General features: G+C 38.3%; 1 protein-coding gene across 13 annotated transcripts in view; it reads right to left on the reverse strand.

Annotated features, from left to right (window-relative positions):
• Positions 1 to 23,741, reverse strand: part of CADPS2 (calcium dependent secretion activator 2) — a 396,201-nt gene that overhangs the window by 202,811 nt on the left and 169,649 nt on the right. For all 13 annotated transcript variants that reach the window (XM_089524382.1, XM_089524381.1, XM_089524383.1 and 10 more), the window contains exons 6-7: positions 19,692 to 19,813; positions 3,523 to 3,634 (exon numbers count right to left, since the gene is read on the reverse strand). In XM_089524382.1, coding sequence (XP_089380508.1) covers positions 3,523 to 3,634; positions 19,692 to 19,813 — 234 coding nt within the window. The remainder of the gene's footprint in view (positions 1 to 3,522; positions 3,635 to 19,691; positions 19,814 to 23,741) is intronic.

Consider the following 23,741-nt stretch of genomic DNA (forward strand, 5'->3'; position numbering starts at 1 on the left):
TGTGGATGCACAAAGGAAGGTATAGAAGTATCAGTTTTCCACAAAAATAGAATGTGGAAGGGGCTGGGATCATTTAGCCTTCTAATTGTTGATGAACAAAATTGATGAACAATTGTGTCCCACCACTGGTCACACTGGGTAGGTCTCACAGGTAAAGAACTTCAACAACATCTAGATGGTCACAGCTTCCCCAACCCTATCCTACAGGAAAGTCATCCCTGCCCCCAGATTTGAACATATCGATCACATACCTAACTCACACTTTTTAAAATTAATTTTTATTAAACATATTAAAACACAAACATAATTCTTAAAATACATCCAATCGTATCAACATAAAAATATAAAGACATCCATACTTACAAGTGTACAACACACACTTTACAACACACATTCATCTGTGTCTTGTCTTATAACTACAATCAGTATTAATGATCTTTCATTTTCTCACACTTTCACTTTATCCTTCAACTTTGTACCCTTCCTCTATCCCGTCTATTAATTTTATTTTCCTTACTACTTATTTCATACCCTCTTTATCTTCCTCTCCTCCCCATTCCTCCATTCTCTTCTCTTTCCCTATGCAACTAATTCTCCATCCCTCTCTCTTTTACCATCCTTACACTTACTCTAACCTTCCCTCACTTTCCTTTACCATCTTTTTTTCATACCTTACTTCCTATCCATCAATTACCGATTTATCTATTTCACCAATATTTTGACTTTCTGTTCTCCTTACACCTGTCAATACCACACCTATACTACTTAATGTTACAATCTCCATTCTAGCTTTTCAAATCTTTCCCACACTTTTTTTGAAGAGTTCAAAGTAGTTTGTTTTAAAATCTGCAATCAATAGACCAGATACTATATGGAGACTACAAAGCCTGATTATTCTTACATATTTTATAGTATTTGCAAAAATCCTACTTTACAGTGGCTTATGAAACAGCATAATCAGCTCTCTCTTTATCAAAAAATACAATAGAATCAGAAAACATTCACTCAACTCTCTTCTCCAGTATCCAAACAAATATAAAATATGAAAACATTTTTCTTTAGGCATTCCAATTAATATAAGGCTACACTCACAGGGTGCTGGTTACTCCCAAACTGACCCCCAATTCAAATAATATGTATAGCCTTGTTAACAGGCTCCCTGTGCTGAAAATGCTGTTTGAAAATGTCTCCCAGCTTTGTCTACCTGGGTTCTCCATACAGAAGCAGGCGAGGCTTGGAGGCAGGAAGGTAGAGTTGCAGTGGTCTATTGGGATTCCATCTCCCTTATCAGGTGCCCTGTCCCCCAGTCTACTGGGCTTGAGTCTGTTTAGTTAAAGGTATGTCGCTGGGACATAATAGGAATTCTGTTGGTGTACCGTCCACCTGCTGCACAGCAGTCGCCATTCCTGAGCTTGCTGAGTTAGTCTCGGTGGTGGTGTTGGAGTCCCCTCGGCTTGTTGTACTGGGGGACATCAAGATCTACGTGGAGAGTGATCTGTCAGGAGCAGCTCAGGATTTCATGTCCACCATGACAATCATGTGACTGTCTCAAGTAATATCTGGGGACACTCATGTTGCTGGAAAACTCTGGGCCTGGTTTTCTATTTGTGGCTGGATGACAGTAATCTCGGAGTGGAGGAACTCTCTGTAGTTCCATTGTCATGGGCTGATCATTACCTAGTAGGGTTTAGACTCACTGGATCTCATAGCTTCTGCAGGGGTGGAATGAACTCTTACAAGTTTAACTTTCAAACTTGCATATGTTTGTTTCCTTTTAAAAGGGTTAACACCCTGGGAAACTAAAATTGCACCCCACACTTTTTATTTAAGCAGATGTTTAAAACATAGGCATGGCGTTTTTTATATTGAACATATTATTTGTCATGCCTTTTAACTTCTATATATTTTAAATGTAATTTTAAATTGTTTTAATATGATTTTAACTGTTTAAAATTTTGTTGTAATGGTTTTTTTTTTTAAAATCTGTGAGCCACCTTGAGTCTCTTCAGGGAAAAAGGTGGCATATAAAATAAATAAATAAATAATTTTACCTCCTTCAAGAAATTCTGACAAGTAACAGAAGAAACAGTGATAGCTGCTCTACATATTTTTTACCTCTGTGAAGGGCAGATCACACCTCTCAGAGGCTTAGATTTAGTCCAAGGACTGCCATCTGCAGACATTCACCATCCTATACACCAAGAGTATACTTGTATAACTTGCATATACAAAGTTAAGAATATAATCAAAGTCCAATGCAAGTCAACATATTTCCCATCACAATGTTTCGATGAGAGTTGGAGAGTGAAGAAAGCTGACAGAATGAAAAACAACTCATTCAAGATGTGGTGCTGGAGAAGAGTGCTAAGGACACCATGGTTGGCCAAAAAGACAAACAAATGGGTTCTAGAACATATAAAACCTGAGCTCCCTGGAAGTCAAGATGACAAAATTGAGGTTGTCATACTTTGGCAACATCACGAGAAGAGATGACTCTTTAGAATAGACAATTATGCTAGGAGAGGTGGAAGGAACTAGAAAGAGAAAGACTGCATGCCAGATGGATAGACTCAATCAAAGAGGCACAGCCATGGGCCTTCAGGACCTGAGCAGAGCAGTTGAGCACAGGGAGTCTTGAAGTTGTCTCATCCACAAGGTCACCATAAGCTGAGGCCATCTCAAGGACAGTTACAACAGTTAACAACAACAACAAATAACTTTCCTCCATGTTTCAGTAGTGTGAACCCCTCTTAAAACAACAAAACAAAATAATCCATGTACCTATATAAGAGACTACTTTCTTAGTAATAGATGCATACTATGGATCTCCTTTCTCCTGGGGGATGTCTACACAAGCCAAATGAAATGGTTCCTCCCCCCCCCCCCCCACTCGCTGCAATCTGTCTTTCCAGGAAAATCGGCAGCACTCCAGAGCTATGCCAGGTGGCTGTTTACACAGCATTTCGCTGTGCAACTTGGGGCTGCCACTACCACTACTGGTGCAAGTAATTCCTTCTGAGGTCACAACAAGGCACCCACCCATGTGATCGATACTAGACTGAACTCCAAATGATGTATGTCATACACATGTTGCCTGGGGTTCACCTGAGGTATAAATTTTATCTTTGTATCTTAGAACCTCCTGAGAAGAAAATATAGTAGTGAAGAACCCTAATTTGCAGGGCTAGATGCAAAAAGATCTACTAACCAACTAAGGTTAAACCATTCATTAAGATTTTCTTACTTAGGACCAGGTTAGCTTTTACCAAGTAAAAGCTTCTGATTTTTTTTTAAGGATAAACATGAATTAATGATAAATGGTGATTTTTGAATTAAAGCTGCCAGCTATCTTCTCATTCTCCATGTATTCTGGCCACAACTGATTCTTTCTCTTCCATGGGTCCCAGTGAAATACATGAGAGCTTCACAAGAATATACTGTGGTATGAAACCGATTAATAACTAAGGGGCTCACAATGAAGTTTCCCCGGTAAATATTTTGTAAAATTTATCTAGCACTCACCCTTCCTAGCTCCTTATCTTCGAGCGCCAGGACTCCAGTGCTCTCTGTAAAAAGTTTTACTTTGACTATAGGCCGAGGATGAGTTGTGGTAAAATCCCCTTGAGTACCCCATCTGGAACAAAAGAAATGGTAACATTCAAAGTCCAAACATATTAAAAGCAAGTGGCAATTGCTCCTGGGCCTCCAAAAATAAATGCAATAGTTTTTACCTGCCCATAGAGACGATGCCTCCATCTGAACACTCATTTCCCAGGGTGAAAGAGCTTTAATGGTTTTCACTTATTAGTGCTGTAATTAAAAATCATCTAATGTGACAGATGGTGCAATGAAAGATTGACTACTGTCAGAGAATGTGCATTATCAAGCAGATGAACGTATACACATTTCTGCTGGATTAGTCCATACTTCCTCAATTAAAATAAGCTGATATTAAGAATAATTATACAATATTGTTTTTCAAACATTTTATACAATTTTCTCATACAGCACTGTAAAGGTATCCTTAACTCATGACCAGATTCCAGAGATAGTAGGGCAAGTCAATCTGAAGGACCAGTATGATGAGAAACACAACATAAGGTCTAATGGTGGGGTAATGATTGTGTGCATGGACTGTAGAGACAATGGCACAAAACTGCAGAATGAAAAGCTGTTGCAGCACCACCAACAGCTGTTTCCACTGTGCCCCTAACAAATTCATGATGACTTCCATTCATTTCAGTGAATTCACTGTACAAAGTTACTGTCTCCACAAGGTAGAAGACATTGGACCACATTATCCTATGATGTCACTCAATCTAATATGCAGATATCCTCAACACATAACCTACTAGCCTCAGACTGTAGTATTTTCTCATTGTATTTATAACTATGTCTATATGTACATCATCTATGTGCATGTGTGCAAGTGGGTGCATGTATGTGTGTGTGTGTGGGCGCTGATAGTTTAATTTGAGGGCTCATGAGTGAGAAACTGATCCTGTACATAATAAATATGATGTAGTTATACTCAATTATCAAAATGTTTGACAAATTATCTTGATTTAATGAAGACTGGAATTTTCAAGCTTTTAAAAGGCAGAATTCTGGCCTAAAATATACAGGGTCAGTCATACAACATTATAGTATTTCAGATTTATACTATGCCCTTGATTATTTGCAAAGAAAAGCTCAGACAGCCAAAATGATCACTATAAACCACAATGAATTTCAAAAGGCCAAAGCAGCTGCCTCATCTCCTCTGGTCTGATATCATTATCTTGGCAATAATTACCTACTAAAATCATGTCACATGAAGGTATATGCAGTCAGACAGTAGGTTTTGGTAGGACTGGCCCTGAAGCAGAGTTTATTGGGGTGCACTGAAGAGGCAGAAAAGAATAGCATTTTTTTTCTTGCCAGAAAGTGGAAACATACTGGGGGAATTTTCTGTCTCAAGTGCCTTGAGAAGTATGCAATTTGTATGAAATATACAGAGGTTTTGCGGCATGCACCTGATGAAGTGGACTGGTATCTCAAAAGCCTATGGACAAATCTTTTTCTCAACCTTGCAGGTGCTAAGGATTCCTTTATATCTTTGTTGAGGTTAACCTTTTGTTGCTCGACCCCAGATATCAAATTGTCTTCAGCTGGCCTTGTCTTTTAGACTCTTAATGTTAAACACCTTAGTCCTCAGACTGAGGCAGAAACCATAACTGGGCAAACAAAAACAAAAATGTCTTAATACAAAAATCACTAAATTATATAAAATCCAAGTCTTTTATGGAAGCATGAATATGCATATAACCAACAGGCTTATGTTGGCTTTCAATAAACATCTTTTAAAAGGATGTTTTAATATATCCATTTATATTTATATGCAATAAGAACATATCAACTCTCCACACACATATATTAAAAAGAAAAGGATGTGAACAGCTTTCTGTGGGCTTTGCAATGAAAGGTGACTTTAGGGGAACTGTATGATGATTTCCTTGAAACAGCAGCATTTATGTAGAAAAAAATGTTTTCCACTGGAAAATCACAGTACACCTTCACCTCCTAGCTATGTCATTGTGTTAGTTTTACATCAAGTTAATATAAACATACACCCAGGTTTTGGTTACTGTAAGTATTTGTATTTGGGGTTAGAAGTAAATCTGCTCCCTGCATTTTACACTGTATCTTTTTCCATGAGGACAAAAAGAGATTACTGGTTTTTCATTCCATTATAGTCTCCTACCACAGATACTGTGCAACTCTCTAAAGGCATTGCAATTGTGTATTTTATTGGCTAGGACAAATGCTGCAACAAATATTTTCTGCTTCCTTGATTGCATTTCTATGGGGAGGGGTGGTTGTGCTAAGAAACCTGTTTTATTTATTTAAAATATTTACCTTCTGCATGCAAAATGTGTGCTCTGTCAATGCAATATGACCTCTCCCTAAAACTGGATATCTAATTTGGTTTACCATGGGATGCCAGGGTAAAGTTTCTTGAAAGGGCCCAGCCCAGGGCATAATGCCACTAAGGTCAATTAATAATTTTGGAGCACATGGTCCAACACAATACAAAGCACTGGAAAATAAGAACAATGACTGGAAAGAAAGAAAGAAAATCAGAGGACAGGTAATAAAAGAAGACAGTTCAAGAAGACATTTCAACAACGATTTTTAAATGTCCATTCTTTAACTAAACATTTGCTTTTAGCCTACAATGGCAATACAATATGCATTTAGCCTACAATGAAAGCCACCTCATGTGTCTTAGATAATGGTATTGGAATGTATGGTGGCTTCTCAACTCCAGGGGTTTCTGGATGTAACAGATTATCAAGATCCATTTCATTTTGGTTTCAGGCCTGGCTATGAAACAGAGACCTATGCAGGGAACTGGACAGGGGAAGTGTGTCTCTGTTAGTTCTGCAGGACCTCTCATCAGCTTTCGATACCATTGACCATGGTATCCTTCTGGACTGCCTCTCTGGGATGCGACTTGGAGGCACTGTTTTATAGTGGCTTCGTTCGTTCCTGGGGTGGCAAACCCAGAAGTTGGGGTACTCCTGTTCAATGCACTGGTCATTGGCCTGTGGGGTCCCTCAGGTTTCTGTGTTGTCCCCTATGCTATTTAATATATACATGAAGCTGCTGGGAAATGTCATCCAGAGTTTTGGGGTATGGTGCCATCAATATGCAGATGACACTCAACTCTACTACTCCTTCCCACCTCAATGTAAGGAGGCTGTTCTGGTATTACACCAGAGCTTGTCATCAGTAATAGACTGGATGAAGGCAAACAAATCGAAACTTCATCCAGATAAGACAGAAGTGCTCTTGGTCAGATGGAATCATAGTTAATTGCTTCTCCCCACTCTCTGGTGCTAAAAAATCTGCTCTGGAGGGATGCTCACATTTCTAAGGTGTGTGGCGGAAGAGCTTCAGGAGAAAGGGAAATGCCAATATTGGCAAATTCAAAAGAATTCAGCAGTGCATTGTTGGATTCCGCCAATATTGTTATGGAGGCTGACCACTCATGAGAGAGTCAACTACATGTGTTATGTTACATTTCTAGAATTTAATCTGTTTTAGACTATTAACACATATCTAGCTATCCTAAATTCATATGCCTTTATCTCTCTATGGAAACAGTTATGTATTTTCAAGTTATCGGTTTTGATTCTCCCGCATTCCCTGAAGCACCTATCCTATCTCTGACCTATCATAATGTGAATTGATTCCATTGCAAGGAATGGGTGCCTTGGAGACAAAATGCTGCAATCTCTTATATGGGAATGAAGCAATTACAACATGTCAGTCACTGCAGATTTAATACTCATGTAGTCCTGACATGATAGTGGCAGTGAAAGGGAAATAAGCCAAATGTCAGCATCCTGCGTGTCCTCTGTCTTGAAAATACAGCACCTTTAGCGTGTTTATGTAGAGTTTTAAAGGATATGGAAGAGGGGGGAATAATATCAAGTTTGGAATGATATCTAAAAATGTAATTGCAGGAGGAAAGGGAATACACTGTAAATCTATACAGTCCCAGTAGACAGAAAAAGTGTAAGCAAGCCAAGGAGGCATCTGCCTCCATGAAATCATGATGTTTACATTTACCAACAAAAGACAAATGTTTAAAATATACCCAGCTCACCAGTTCACTTTGAACTCTTAAAATTTACTCAAGAGTCTGTCATGCAAATATACATGTCTATTATTTATATCAGCTTCCCTAACAAGGTGTTCTCCAGATGCGGACTACACCTCCTACTAATCTATCAAGCAGGGTAGTGACAATAGGAACTGTATCCCAACACATCTGGAGGGCAATTATATCACAGCATTTAACCTACTACTGGGATAATTTTTGCTTCATTTTCTTCATGCTGAAAAGCCTGTATGCATAACAGAAATAATATGTAGCTAGGGATACAAATCAATATGATATGACTTGGCAGGCTTGATTAAAATAGCATGTTTACACCTGAGATTTGTTGAAAGAAAATAATAGAATCATAGAGTTTGAAGCGATCACAAAGGCCATTCCATTCAACTCCCTGCCACACAGAAATACACAATCAAAGCACTCCTGACCTCTGTTTAAAAACTTCCAAAGGAGACTCCTCCACACTCTGAAGCAGTCTATCCCACTGTTGAACAGCTCTTACTGTCAGGAAGTTCTTCCTAATGTTTGTGTGGAATCAATTTTCCTTAATTTGTGTCCATTGCTCTCTGTCCTTGTCACTGCAGCAGTAGAAAACAAATTTACTCAATCTTCCCACAAGCATATGCACATCTATCTAAATGTGACAGATGTCTATATGCTTGATTCCTTAGTTATTTCCAAGAAATAAACTGCACATAAAATAATGCACCTAATTCATAAAAACAAATGGTTAAATTGCACATGCTGACACACACACACACACACACATACACACACACACACACACACACACGTTTCAGTCAATAAGAAATTGTATAAATGTGGTAGAGTGTGAGAATTAAAGCTCAAATTAGAAAAAAATACAAATTGCACAGAATTCAGTGTGAGAAGAAAACACAAAGTTTTGCAACCTAATATAAAACAAAGATGGTTTGAAAATGAGGTAGGAATTAGATAAAGTTAAAGATGATTTACCAGTTCCTGCCTCTGAAATGTAGCCTACAGCACCTGCTATTCTTCCATCCAAATAGTAACTAGGGATGACCCTGCTTAGCTTCCAACATCATACAGAATCTGGTTCCTTTAAGGTATTTAGGCCCCATCACTACATATACAACATGCCATTATTTACTCATACTCTATCAGGATCAGAAATATGATTTCCAAATATATTTGTGTAAATAGGAGCACTTCTCGAAAGTAGCAACATTTACTGATGGGGCAGAGAGATATCAGTTCGCTCTGTAGTAGCATCACTTATGTCAGAGCTCAGAAATCCAACATAAAAATCAAAACCCCTCAGCCACTGAACTTTCTGGACTACAAGCCTTGAATACTTCACATGCTGGTTGGGGAGTCCTAAAGGAGTCCTCTAAAATAACTTGTCCAAGCTATGCTCTTAGTGCACTCATTCATTTCTTTCTCTGTATCACTGTTGTCTCTTCATTCACTGCAGATTGGTAAAATAATTTACTAGAGGCACTACCAACACTTGGGATTACATTATATAATACTAAACATGATTAGTATACTGAAGACAAAGAAGTAGAACACACTGACCAACTAAAGCTGATTCTAGCCGCTTTGAAGGTGGGGCGTTTAGATGATGCATGAGGCAAAAGCAGTTGGGAAGTGAAATGAAAGCATGCGCTGGGGCTGAAAACTAGACGAAAAAAAAAGATGGAATATTCTTTAGGCAGAAAATGTGCATCTTCGTATCAGCATATAAACAGCCCAGTGCTAGAGCAGGACTGTGGCAAAGCAAAAACGTGATTGCCAATAATGGAATGGATGTATTTACAACATACACAAACTAGACAGTCCAATAGGGGGGCATGTGGTGAAGGGGGCATATAGGGGAGGCCTCCATGATCGTACTTTGCCACTGGGCATACCAATGCCGTGTGCAATTGGTGCATTGCAGATGTAATTGTGTGGCTGATCATATGGGTGAGCATCCAATGGAATGGTACTGTATCTGGACGGGAAGAGGGAGGTAATTGGAAGTCACTGGTGGTATGTTTGTGCGTTGGTATACAAGCTTTATGGTCAGGCAGCAAATAATAATAATAATCGCACAACGTGGCTTGACGTCACATGGTGTAGACAGCCTGCCTTTGGTACAGGCTCTACCTTGACTATGATAATGATTTGATGATTGGATATTTTAAGGAACTAATAGGGATGTGTCATTCAGTATTAGCATTTTATTGATTGTTTGGATTGTATTGTATATTTTAATGATGTAATCCTGTTTCGATTCTTAGAAAAGGCAGGATAGATTATTATTATTATTATTATTATTATTATTAACAATTATTATTATTATTATTATTATTATTATTATTATTATCTGAAGATGGATTGGGGCTATGGCGAACAGTCGCCACAGCCCCGATCTGCCTCGAAGCCAGCTCCTTTTGCTGCTGGCAAAAAGCCAGCTTTTCCTACCCTTTCATGGATTGAAACCAGCTTTAAGATGCTCTGGCAGTGTGTGGCATATAAATGCTGCACCACAGGAGTGTCATGAAGTCATCCACATCTGGGCAGCCAGGCAGCTTCAAGCCAGCTTCTGGCTGTCATTGGGATATGTGGCGTCTAAACGCTGTACGCCCATGACGCCCAGAAGCAGGCTTTTTTTGCCTGTCTGTTCAGGCTCTATATTATCAATTAAGAGACCGTTATAGGGAAGACCAGATTAAATTTGATTTTGAAAAGAAGAAACAGAGTTTGGAAAATTAATATATGGAGAAGAGAATAACTAAAATATATAAGTTACTAAAATTTGAAACAGAAGATGATCAAGTAAAGGAGTGTTTGGTGAAGTATGCAAGGAATATAGATCAAATTATATATTTTGGGCAATGAGAGAAGGTATGATTTAAGGGATTAAAAGTTTACTTGCTCCTATGATTTTAAGAATAACCCCCCCCCCAAGTGATGTACATGTGGTATCTGATACCAGTTAAGTCAAAAACCTATATAAAAAAGTAAATAGTAAATGCTCGCAGGGTAATAAACATGTGGGATCATTTTAACATTAATGGTTGACAAGTCAAAAAGCACAAAAATATTGGCTAAAAATTGTAGGACAATACAAAAGATTTTGGAAGAAGACATAACCATTAGTAATAATAATAATTTGTTTTATTTTTATACTGCTATTCCAAAGATCATAGTGGTGAACAGCAAGTAAGCTAATTAGCAAGTAAGCTAATTTTCCCCCAACAGTCTGGGTACTCATTTTAGCGACCTCGGAAGGATGCAAGCCTGAGTCGAGCTTGGGCCTTTTTGCTGGTCTTGAATTCGCAACCTTGTGGTTTTGAGTGAATGGCTGCAGTACAGGCATTTAACCACTGCGCCACCAGGGCTACCAGGGCCACCATTAGGACCAGAATTATTTTTCTTGGACAAAATGGAAAGAGAAAACAGAGGTTTATTATATGATTAAAGTAGCAAATAAATTAACAAACTGGTTAAAGGAAAACTCAATGCAAGCATAGGGCTGAAGTAGACAGCCCTAAAGAGGCCACTTGACGCTGCCCCTTTGATCACTGGGTCGAGGCTGCAGCAACCACACGCCACAGCCTTGATCCAATGTGGTTTTTTTTGGGGGGTGGGGGCAGAAAAATGCCAGCTTTTCAGCGGTCTTGTGTTGTATCATATATAAACACCATGCTGCCAGAGCAACACAACACTGCCTGTCTGGACAGGCGGGTGGCATGACGCTGACTTGTGGACACCATAGGGGTGTGCGTCATTTAAATGTCACGCCCTCAGACTGCCCCCAAGCTGGCATATTGTGCTGGTGTATTGTGCTGATCTGTTTTGCCCCATAGCTGATTTTACAGATTATGTTAAAACAAGAAAAGGAGAGGATACTATAATAGGTTTTGACATTTAAGTAGTACAATGCACCTGCGTCATAAGCGGGCACATTATACGCTGCTTTCAGCATACGCTGAAAACAGCGCCAGAAGTAAGCGCTGCTGGGCACCAGAAGGAACAATGGCGTGCGCACCTGTGGTGCATGCGCGCCACCGTGAGCACAAGCCCCATTACTTGTAATGGGGCTCAAGCATACGGGCAATTTCTTTTACATGGGGGGGGGGAGCCGGAACAGATCCCCTACATAAAAGAAGGGCACACTGTAATTTTTTTCTGTATGGCAGAAAATAATGTATACACACACACACACACACACACGATAACAGTTAGTAAGGAGTAATTTTAGACATTGAATTAAAAAATCGGTTAGTGTTATGTGGGAGTCAAGGGGTGGGGATGGGGAAACTGTTACGTCTTGGTTGTTATTTTGGTCATTGTGGACAGTTTTGTTTCTTTTTATGTGTGTTATGTAATTGTTTCTTGTTTTTCTTTCTTTTTTCATTTTCTATTTTATAAGTGAATTTCAATAAAAATTACTTTATTTAAAGAAAACAAACTCACTTTCTCAAAGCTGATAAAAAGAGAGAAAACAGAGAGGCAGAGAAAGATGTGTATGATAGGATCACAACCCTAGAGGTTTCTGTGGTCATATGGTCTGGTTGATTAAATGTACAAAGTATTTACGATCATGCATTGCAATAGATAGAAGATAATATGGAGAAACATGGGCTAAAGACAAGTACCAACATGCAGAAGGGCCTTATACTATCTAAAATCCTAAATTGCTGTGACAGCAAATAAAGCAGAGGTTAGAGACAATGCTTGATTTTCCAACTAGATCACCATGCAGATCTTCATGGCTGAACAGAGATTCACACTTTGGCTCAAGAAACTCAATGCAAAGTCTCTCCAATCCTTCCACACTTTTCAAATTCAGGACTCCATCTTTTGAAGGACATGATTTTACAATTATGATTCCATAATGTTTTCTGTCTCTGTAATGCACAATACATTCTTGTTTTCAACAACCGAGAGGCGCGAATCGATGTTCCAAATAAATTATTCATTCTGAATTACACAAAATCGTTCAATAGTGTAATAAGTATACCAACAACCTTCTAATTCATGTCAAAAAGATCTGCAACTTTGAGACCAGTAGTGCGGAATACTAAGCTGTACCAAAATTAATTAGTTTTCAACATCAACATTTATTTCTGAAGAACTTCTAGTGTCCATTCCAGTCCTTTTAGAACGTAAATACCTTATTTTTGTTAAAACTCTGCTACACACACATGTCCAAATAAGTAATGCATACACAAATAATTTAATGTTTCAACTGTTATTTACTTAATCCCCCACTGTGACACAAATTTAACAGCTGCAATGCTTATTGTATGAGTAATATCATTTTAAAGACATCTACAAACATTCTGTCAACAGAGGTAACCTAATTTTGCAGAGACTGAAAAGTAATTCAGACGATCAAGATCAATGTTAAATAAGATTCAACTGCTGCTTTTCAATAGTGTGCAATTTGGTTAGCACCAGCAATTAGAAAAACATATTTGTGTATGGAATAAATCATAAAGGGAAAGAAATATGAATAATGAACTGAGCATAGAGAGGGAGCAACTTGAACATTATATCCAAAAGCAATAAATAAGATCAAAACTTTCCTTGAAGAAATTAGTGGTAACATTAGGAAAGGTTAGGAAAGAATATCCCTCAAAGGTACAGATCAGACTGAGCAACAGAATGGTAAAGAACACTGAAAAATGCCAAACCTCAGAGGTTGAGAACAGGGATCCCAATGGCAATAAAGAGGAAATGCATTTGCTTGGATGATATGGAGAAATACAATCAGCCCTTCTTATACACAGATTTTTTATACATGGATTCAAGCACACACGGTTTGAAAATGTTCAAAAAAAGTATAAATTTCAAATATCAAACCTTGATTTTCCATTTTTTATAAGGGACACCATTTTGGTATATCATTATATTTAATGGGACTTGAGCATACACAGATTTTGTTATCCACGGGGGATCTTGGAACCAAACCCTGGCGTATAACAAGGGTCCACTGTATACCCAATCTGTGTAATCAATCTAGCACTCTCTCAGGGGAAACCTCAGATTCCTCACTGAAGTGAAGGAGCTGTTAATGCACCACACAGCCTGACTTTTACTGCAAGCTACTTTGTTGCCCTCAAATGTAGCAAAGCCAATTAGCATTAATATATGATTTATCTACCAGTCTGGTCTACCTACATCCACTGTATGAAGGAACAACCATTGTGTTTTTGTCAGACAGCCAAATATCTTGGGTCATCCCTCAGTCAATACACATTAGAAGTGTGGAGTCTAGCTACCACAATGTGCTTACTTCTAGAAACAGCAAGTGAGAGAAATCTTTGTACTTCAACAGCTTCTTGTATAACTTCTGGCATGCTGAATTTTCCATGACCCTACTCCATAGTGTTGGGTTCTACAACATAGGAGCAGCCCAAGAGAGACCATAATGGTGTTATAACACAAAATGAGTTTTATTATGTATTACAATGTGTACAATGTGCAACCGGTGCATTCTGCAACTGGACTTGTTTATCACGGATTGGCCTTTTTAGTCATCAACGCACTTGTACAAAGCATGGGATGAGTCCTTCCTGAATCTTCGTTCGCGAAGCAAAGCCAGAGAGACAATGTGTAAGAGGGAGTCACAACTGTATTTTTGGATGAAGGAACAGCTTCTAGCTCTACCCTTAATATGGCCACAATATGTTGTATAGGAATTACAGCAGTGGTGGAAATTTTGAAGCCCTTCAGATGTTGTTGAACTGCAGTCCCAGAATTCTTCACCAATGTCTGCTGGGGGTTGCACTCCAATAATATCAAAAAGACCACATGATTCCCACCATGGTCTAGACCCTAAGATTTATTTATTTTTAAATTCAGCCCCACTTTGGATACCTGGATGGCAGCAGAGGAAGGGCCTTATCAGAGGGGTGATATACACTTGTCCCTCCATATTCGTTAGGGTTAGGGGCACAAGATCCCCTTGAGTATGGAAAAACTGCAAATGACAAAAACACCATGTTTTTACCTAAGAGGACACCTCTCTAGGAATCTCTAGGTCCTCCAGTGCAACTCTGTGGTCAACGTCTGGCCATAGAACTGCACTGGAGGAGCTACAAATGCCTAGTAGTAGAGTATTATCTCTAGGAATCTCTAGGTCTTTCAGTGCAACTTTTAGTTAAAGTTGATCATAGAGTTGCACTGGAGGACCTAGATATTTCTAAAAAGAACATATTAATCAAATCCATGAATAATCAAATCTGCAAATATCAAAGCCACAAATACGGAGGAATGAGTGTACTTTTCAAATAATGTACCTTTTAAAGTCACATTTAACTGGGCCATGTTTTAGTATTATAAATTGTATAACTGTGTTGGAAGTCAAATGTTCTACTTATCCTTTTAAAAAAATCTTGTTGTGATACTCCTTGAGTCCGAGTGTTAAGGAAAAGACAATCCATAAATCAAATCACATGAATTAATAAACATCTAACAACTACTCCCAATGAATACAGTTAGAACCTTCTGGGATCATTATTTCTACCAAATGCAACCTCATAAAGATTGTAAATATGCAGGTGTCTATGTTGTATACTGAAAAATGCTTGTCGCCTCTCTTATCCTTCATCATGCAGCTGCAAAATACTGCTGCCCAGACATTCTATTATAAAATGTTTACAACAAGGAAAATTAAATTTGGTACGAAGTCATATTTTCACTCTGTAGAGATAATAATAATTAATAATAATTTGTTTTATTTATATACCGCTATTCCAAAGATCATAGCGGTGAACAGCAAGTAAGCTAATTAGCCCCCAACAGTCTGGGTACTCATTTTAGCGACCTCGGAAGGATGCAAGCCTGAGTCGAGCTTGGGCCCTTTTGCTGGTCTTGAACTCGCAACCTTGTGGTTTTGAGTGAATGGCTGCAGTACAGGCATTTAACCACTGCGCCACCAGGGCTCCTTTTAAGATCCATTTTAAGTCCTGAAAGCAATGATAATAAAGGCCAGGAAGAAAATACTAGGGGTCTGCCATTCAGGGAACAGGGAAACCCTGCAGTGTGGAAACAACAAAGCAGAACTTTGCTTCACCCAGCCAGAAGTCGCTGAAGGTGTTATCTTAAGTGAGGTTCAAGAGAAAAGGTCATTTTCTAAGTTGGCAGCCTTTTGAAAGCTGAAAAAAAGCAGATAGCAGAATGGAGGGCAGAGTGGAATACAATGTTTCACAAACAATAGCAAATATTAAAAATGGCTAGCATGTCAGAGAGCAGTACAGAAGATCAGTCTATAAAACAAAAACACAAATATGATCAACTAACATACAGGATCACATGATTGTATTTTGTAATTTTTTAAAAAACAATAATTGTTTCATATATGAGTGGATGTGTTCAGCATACAAAGAAGCTTCTTTGTTTGAAGCAATATTCTAAAGAGTGGTTGGGTGGGACGGCATCCTTGTGATCATCCTGATGTTGTTGAACTACACCTCCCAGCATTCTTCCCCACTTGCTATGATGGCTATAGTGCTGATGGGAGTTGCAACCCAACAAAAGATGTATGTTTTGATTTTTGATTTGCAGTAAACTACAGACAGCATTAAAACAGGGATGGGAATTGTGTGGTTCACTGGTTAAATTGCATGTGCCCATTTGTATCCACTGGGGGTCCAAAAGCCAGGGCTGGATGTCCATTTCAACACACAATTATTACTTTAAAAATTCCTTTTATCCCTACCCCTTCAATTTTCCTTCTTGTTCGAACTGCCTAACACAATGATCTCAAAACAGGTTACTTTCATCTAAATTAATTCCCTTTGACTTGTGTATTTTGCAATCTCATGCCCACCTTTTGGCTGTGGTGGTTTTTTTCGCCTCGCATTTGTGTCTTTCAAATATTTGCTTGACTGCCACCCTCTAATCCTTAGAGCAAGGAATGAGAATCATGCAGCTCTCCAGATATTGTTAGACTGTAACTTCCAGCAGCAATAACCAGATACTGAAGTTCAACAATATCTGGACAGCCACATGATTCCCACCTTGGCTTGACTTTAACTTACAAATGTTCATGATGAAGCATGGAAAGACTGGGACCATGCTTTCCTTTTGCATTACCAACCTCTTAAACAGTACATAAAACCAGCCAAGTTATTTTGGCCCATGAGCCATGAAATCTCATAAATGCCTACCTCTGTTCATAGCAGTAAAAATACAACCACTATATGATTAACAATTTGCTTCCTTTTCATGAGCTGCAAAATCCGCTTCCTAAAACACCTGTTTTACTCTGCCAGGTTCAGCCCTTCATATGATTCACTGCAAGGGTACATTCATTGCAAGTTTACATTCTTTGCACACAGAAGAATCTATGTTCAATCTATGGAATCTTGGGATTGCAGACAATGCTGGGAGATGGACAAATGGTTTGACCAAATACTGTATAAAGTGGGTTCCTTTGTTACTAGCTTCCATGTCTGAGTGTATGAGAAGATTTTTCAAAGGCTGGAAGAAAGTTTTACTCAATAGTAGGTCTTAAAATGTGTGTAATCATATTTACATGCTTATAATTAATCCTAAAGGATTTTTATGCTCATTTTGAACAAGTGCCAACTTCACATCTGTCGTTTACAGAACTCTTTGACTACAATCTTCAAAACTGTGATTTGTTGTGTGTGTTTTTATATACAGGATGCACTAAAGAGCAGGATAAACGCCTAACAAATCTATCTCAAAACACATCTACAAAAGATTCTGAATGACATTATAACAGGAGGAAAAAGCCTTTGAAGAAAATGAGCAACCTAGAGGTCAATCAAATCAACCAAAAGCAAATTTAATTATCTTCCTGTATGCCAGTCTGGCTATTTTAAACTAGAGGTGGCATAATGCTTTCCCCTTGAAGTCTTTTTGCTGAGTACATCCTCCAAAAACACCAGACAACCCTAGAAATAAATGTGCCCTAAAAGGCTGGGAAAGACTTCCGTATAATTTGAAACTCAACAAGCATTTTCAGGATTTATAATAGGGAATTAGTTTAAACTGGTTATAAAAGCTACCTCCCCACTAATCTGGAAAATAAAAGAAGCATTTCACATTAATTTATAGTAGATAAGATAAATTATCTGAGCATACTTTAAACACTTTTAATGCATCCTCACTACATCACCATGACTAGAAGCATAGCAGTATTATCAACAAATAAGTGCACTGGTTATCATTTAACACTTAACAACACTTAAATGAAACTTTTGACATTATTGTTACTGTTATTTTTTATTCTGTGTTTTATTACTGTTATTATTTTATATTCCTATTCCAGAGCATAAAAGCAGTCATCTATTGTGAAGCAGATTTTAAAGAACTGAATAAAAGATTTCAAACTAAAAAAGCAAAGTATAAATGTTCATCTCTTTGAACTACAGTGTCCATAGAAAAGATATGTTCTAGCTACATCTACAATAAGCAAATTACCATCCTAAGCACCTGATATATGTTGAAAGTGCTATTAAATTAGTTGCTACAGACAGCCCTCACCAAGATCTCAAACGATCTCTTTTGGGCCAAGGCGAACAGCCTCTACTCTATTCTCATTATTTTTTATTTGTCTGCGGCCTTTGACACTGTGGATCACTGTCTCCTGGTTGATTTACTTTCTGACCTTGGGTTCTCCGACTCTGCTTTTGACTGGTTTAAATCTTGTCACATAGATCACAGGTGGTCAGACTTCGTCCTCTGTTCCCTTATCTGTTAGAGTTCCCCAGGGCTCTGTCTTGGCTCTCCTTTTGTTCTCTCTATACACACTGTCCCTAGGTAAACTCATCAGTTCTTTTGGTTTCTCCTATCATCTGTACGCCGATGACACTCAGCCGTATCTCTCCACCCCTGACCTTTTGACGGGGCTTGAACAGCAAATTTCTTCTTGTCTGACTGCCATCTCTCAGTGGATGCGACTTCGACGCTTGAAGCTCAACATGTCTAAGATTGAGCTTCTTGTCTTTCCACCTAAACCCACTCTTCAATATTCCTTTTCTGTTTCTGTCAATGACACTTCTATTCAACCGGTTTATCAAGCCCGCAGTCTTGGCTTCATTTTTGACTCTGTTGTTTATTCCCCAGATCCAGGCCACCGCCAAGGCCTGTAGATTCTTTCTCCACAACATTGCCAAGATTCGTCCATTCTTCTCAGCCTCTACTGCCAAGACCCTGGTCCATGCCCTAGTGGTATCGCAACTAGATTATTGTAACCTTCTTCTGACAGGGCTTCCTCTCTCTCACCTCCATCCTTTAATCTCTGTCCAGCATTCAGCTGCCTGTATTATCACATCCGCTCGCCGCTTTGACCATATTTCTCCTCCCTTCATTGGCTCCCCTTCTGCATCTGGTACAAGCTTTTGTTGTTGACTTTCAAAGCCCTCCATGGACTGGCCCCTCCTTACTTATCTGACCTTCTTTCTCCTTACATTCCTACTTGTATCCTCCTCTCTGATAGTCAAGGTTTCCTGTCCCAGTGTAGGACTGCCACTGCTCCCTCGCGGATTCGTCCCTTCTCACTTGCTGCCCCTTACTCCTGGAACCTTCTTCCCCCACATGCACACCTCATCACTTCTCTACCCAGTTTCAAAACTGAGTTAAAGACTATATTGTTTAGCGAAGCGTTACCAGGGGTGAGCCCTTCTCTGTCCCAGGATGCCTCATTTTAACTATCCATTAAGAAGCCAAGCCCTCTCTCCAGTCCATCTCCCTTGGTCCAGGCCTTGGAGGTAGAGAAGTACTTCTAGATCTGATCCCCTTCCCCACAACCATTCCCTTCCCCTTTTGTGTTGTGTCTTTTTAGATTGTAAACCTGAGGGCAGGGAACCGTCTAATTAAAAAGATTGTATGTACAGAGCTGTGTAAATTTACAGTGCTTTATAAATTAAGGTTAATAATAATAATAATAATAATAATAATAGCTTGATTTTCCCTTATGAAATAATATTAATAAGATTATCCTCAGCTCTGGGGCACAATTTCTGCACAACATGCAATGCCCATTCACAAGGGATAAAAACACAAAGCTTACTGTGGTCTTGATGCTTCAGCTTGGTCTGTTTGGAGTTTCTCTCCTCCCTCCACTTCCATTGTGCAATAAACAATACGACTGGGAGCTAGTGACTTTAAGCCTTGAACTTCCATTATAACAATCTAAACAAAGAAAAAGGAGACAACAAATGGCACATCAACAGTTTGGAACACAGTACCCAGGATACATGCTGCAGCATTATCTCCAATGATCAAAAACAAAAGGTTCATTCATTTTAACAAAAACACTAGACTTTTGTTGTTGCATGTACTATTTAACACAACCAGGCTCTCCGTAATGTTCTCTGCAACTTAACAAGAGATTGTGTTTGGACACCTGTTGAAGGTTTGGCTTTGTTATGCTTATTACACTAAATTAATGTGTATGTGTGTGCACAGAGTTCACCAGCAGGCAAATATGAAAATCATCTTCCATGAAGAGCAAAAAAACTAAAATAAAACAAAGCATCACATCTAGCAATTGTGGTTCCATATACTGTGCTTTACTTGATCCACATTCATTCCCTATCAATGAACTGGCATCAGGTTTGACAGCTATGATCAAATTTGAGGAAGAGCAAGGACTAGTTTCAGTTTCATCCAACAACTGAGTAGAATTGTTTACGATGAGAGTATGGAATATAGCTTGGTGGATGCAGAGGATCTAAGAATCAAAGTTAGTGGTTACAATCCAGAAAGATGCATGAGCTATGATTCTCTGGCTGAAGAAACTCTCTAACTGCTGAAGTATTAACACTGTAGCCAACATAAAATATTTAATTCCAAAATCCATTAAGGCAGAGATTTTGTTTTTAGACAGCCAAACATATTTACACAATTCAAGCATTTTTACTTTAAAGTGTAAACATATTTGTATTTTGTGTTGGGGGGATTTAAAATGCTTTCATGATCTTAAATAAAATGTCAATTTAATAGTTCAACCCCTCTTGCCTAACATCTTCACACAATTTAGCTGCAGAGAACTGGACTACTCTGGCTACTCACTTCAACTTAAAAGCATACTATTTTATTGATTGTATGGAACATACTGTTTCTCATCAAAGCTTCAGAGACAAGAACAAGTGAATAAATACATACATCTAAAGTTTTTAAGTTGGTATATTTTTTATTACTTGAAGAAAAGATTAAAAATCCCATTACAAAAAACATTATATTCATTCCAGTTATGTTTAAAAAATTAAGGAATACAAAATGGGTGCAAACACAGAAGTTCTTAAATTACATTAGTCCATAGCCATCCATAGTAATATCTTTAATATATCTACAAAACTACATTTCAACTCATGCAAGGCTGGCATAATATGCATATTATACATACACAATTGTAGACACTGTTTTATCTTTATTTTAACTTATGTTTCTAAATATTCAATAATTTTAATACAGTTCTTTTAAAAAGGGCAAACTGTACACATTAAGCAGATTAGGACACATTTCAACTGTATTACTTACCTTCAGAGTACTGTCAGATGATACCCTCATTTATGAAATTTGTGAAAGGTTCTGCTAATGTTGACTTCAATTTGCAGCCCTATTGAATCTCCTCATTACTTCCCCCATTTGCTTTTCTTTATCAGAGAAAATCAGTCAAGCGGGGGGGAGGGGGGGGAGGGGAAAAGTGCATGGCACCTTTTAACTGAATACTAGAAGAACTCCATCTGGATGCATTCCTAGGTGTGACATGAAATCACACAGGCTCCTTCCAAGTAGAGTTCATTTGCAAGTAAAGGTTCTTCTATACTGTAGAAATAATGCAGTTTGATACCACTTATGGCTCCACCCTACAGAATGCTGGTATTTGGAGTTTTGTGAGGCACTAGCATTCTTTGGCAGAAAAAGCTAAAGAACTTGTAAAACTGCAAATCTCAGGATTACATAGGATGGAGCTACAGCACATAAAGTGGTGTCAAGCTGCATTATTTCTACACTGCAGATACATAGAATCTTTGGCCTCATACAGACAGGCCAAAATAAAGCTGCTTTCGGGTCCCTTTGGAAGTATGCTGTTTAAATGATGCATGTGTGCTTAGAGGATGGAAACCACGCCAAAGCCACACTCAAGTCCTAAGGAGTGAAGCACAGTTTTAGCACAGCTTCTGGCCTCTTAAGATGTATGTGTCATTTAAACAGCATACCTCCAAAGTGACCCAAAGCAGCTTTATTTTGGCCTGTCTGTATGGGGCCATAGAATCATAGAGTTGGAAGAGACCGCAAGAATATAGGAATCTATATTTCTTCTAGATGTTGATGAAGCCACATACTGGTTAGTGTACTGGCTTTTCAGGAATGGAAATTGTCAACATGAACACAGCAATCTAAATTCTAGCTCTTGATGTGATTCTGCCTCATATTTTTCTGTACCCAAATCAGAGTCTTGATAGTGTTTGGACATCACTTCTTTTTACCCCTTTGTACATACTGAACACTGCCAACTTGCACATGTTTTCCTGAATGAAAACTGGCACAGCATTATTACAGATAGCCATCTAAGAAATAGGAGAGAAAGAACAAACAAAATTTCTCAGACAACTTTTCTCAAGAGAATTGTTATACTTCTTCGGAGTTCCATGGAAAGCTTCAGGAATTTTACCTCATCTACCAAAAATGAAGCAGCTATCAGTTTCAATACATATGGGGCTGGGGGCAGAGATAACTATTTCGTCTAGATGTTGATGAAGTAATCTGTCTGGAAGTAATCCCCAAATGTGAACTCCTAGTGTTACCCTGTCATTGTTCTTCTGCTGTAAGATCCATGGGAGCTGCATTTTATGGAAAAGGGAAAATTCTGAATATATTATGAAAAGATTTTTTGAGGCAATTCTGCAATTGGCACTGAAGTACCTTCTTTAAAACAAATAACAAAAAGCCCATAATCCACACTGATTTATTTTTTAAAAATATCTTTATTCAAAGAACAAAATTTCATATATATATAACCTTCCACACATATACCATCCATATAATTATCCATATAAATATCACACCATTCATATAAAATACTTAACATCAAATTATCCATTCAGCCAATTACATATAAACTGTATCTTTCAACTAGAAGAAAAAAGAATATACATATCCTCTAATCCATGATTCATCTTCAGATTACCTTCCTTCCAAACCCATACTGAGCTATCTATGTCTTCATTTTTATCAGCTCTCACTTCTATCTCTTCCCATTCAAATATCTTCTAGTACCCCTACCTTTCTATCCTTCTTGCACATTCCTCATTTATTCTACCTTCTATTTCTGTCTCTCTCCTCTTCTACTTCATTCCTACATTTCACTTACCTTCTTTGATTTACTGAGACCTTCAACCACTTTTCTACACTTCACTTCACACTTTACCATTCACACCTTGACTTCCTCCCTTACCTTCTCCAGTTCTTTCTTTAACTACTCAAGACTTCCTAATCTATCACTTAGAAGATTTACTTAGTATTCACATATTTTGTTTGTTCAAGTCTTTTACATCAGAAATTGCATTTCTAATCTAACTGATCAACCCATATTACTATCTATGTTGGGAAACCTATAATTGATATCGGATCCCACATCTTTTCACAAAAATTTGACACTGGCTTCCATTCATCATAAACTACATCTGCTTTTTTTTCTTTAGTGACTGGGTTAGTTTATACAATTCTGTAGCTTCATATACAGCACATGCTGAAAAAATAGAGAATAAATTTGGTAAAATATTATACAGCTAGAATGACTTATGCTCAAAAATGTAAGACCAAAGATATGTCTAAGGAAGAAGAATGGCTGCTGAAAGCAGCACCGCTTCTTCCGGCACCGCATGCCAGAAGAAACAATGACGCACATGCCGCCACAACCACAAGCCCCATTACATGTAATGGGGCTCAAGCATATGGACTTTTTGTTCTACGCGGAGGGTGGGGGGGCGGAATGGATCCTCCGTGTAAAACAGGGGTGCACTGTAATTTAAGAAGCCATTCCTCTTCCTTAGACATATCTTTGGTCTTACATTGTTGAGCATAAGTCATTCTAGCTGTATAATATTTTACC

The sequence above is a fragment of the Sceloporus occidentalis genome, unplaced genomic scaffold (assembly GCF_023333645.1).
Source record: "Sceloporus occidentalis isolate IW3139 unplaced genomic scaffold, rSceOcc1.0.p SCAF_5, whole genome shotgun sequence".
Taxonomy (NCBI): domain Eukaryota; kingdom Metazoa; phylum Chordata; class Lepidosauria; order Squamata; family Phrynosomatidae; genus Sceloporus; species Sceloporus occidentalis.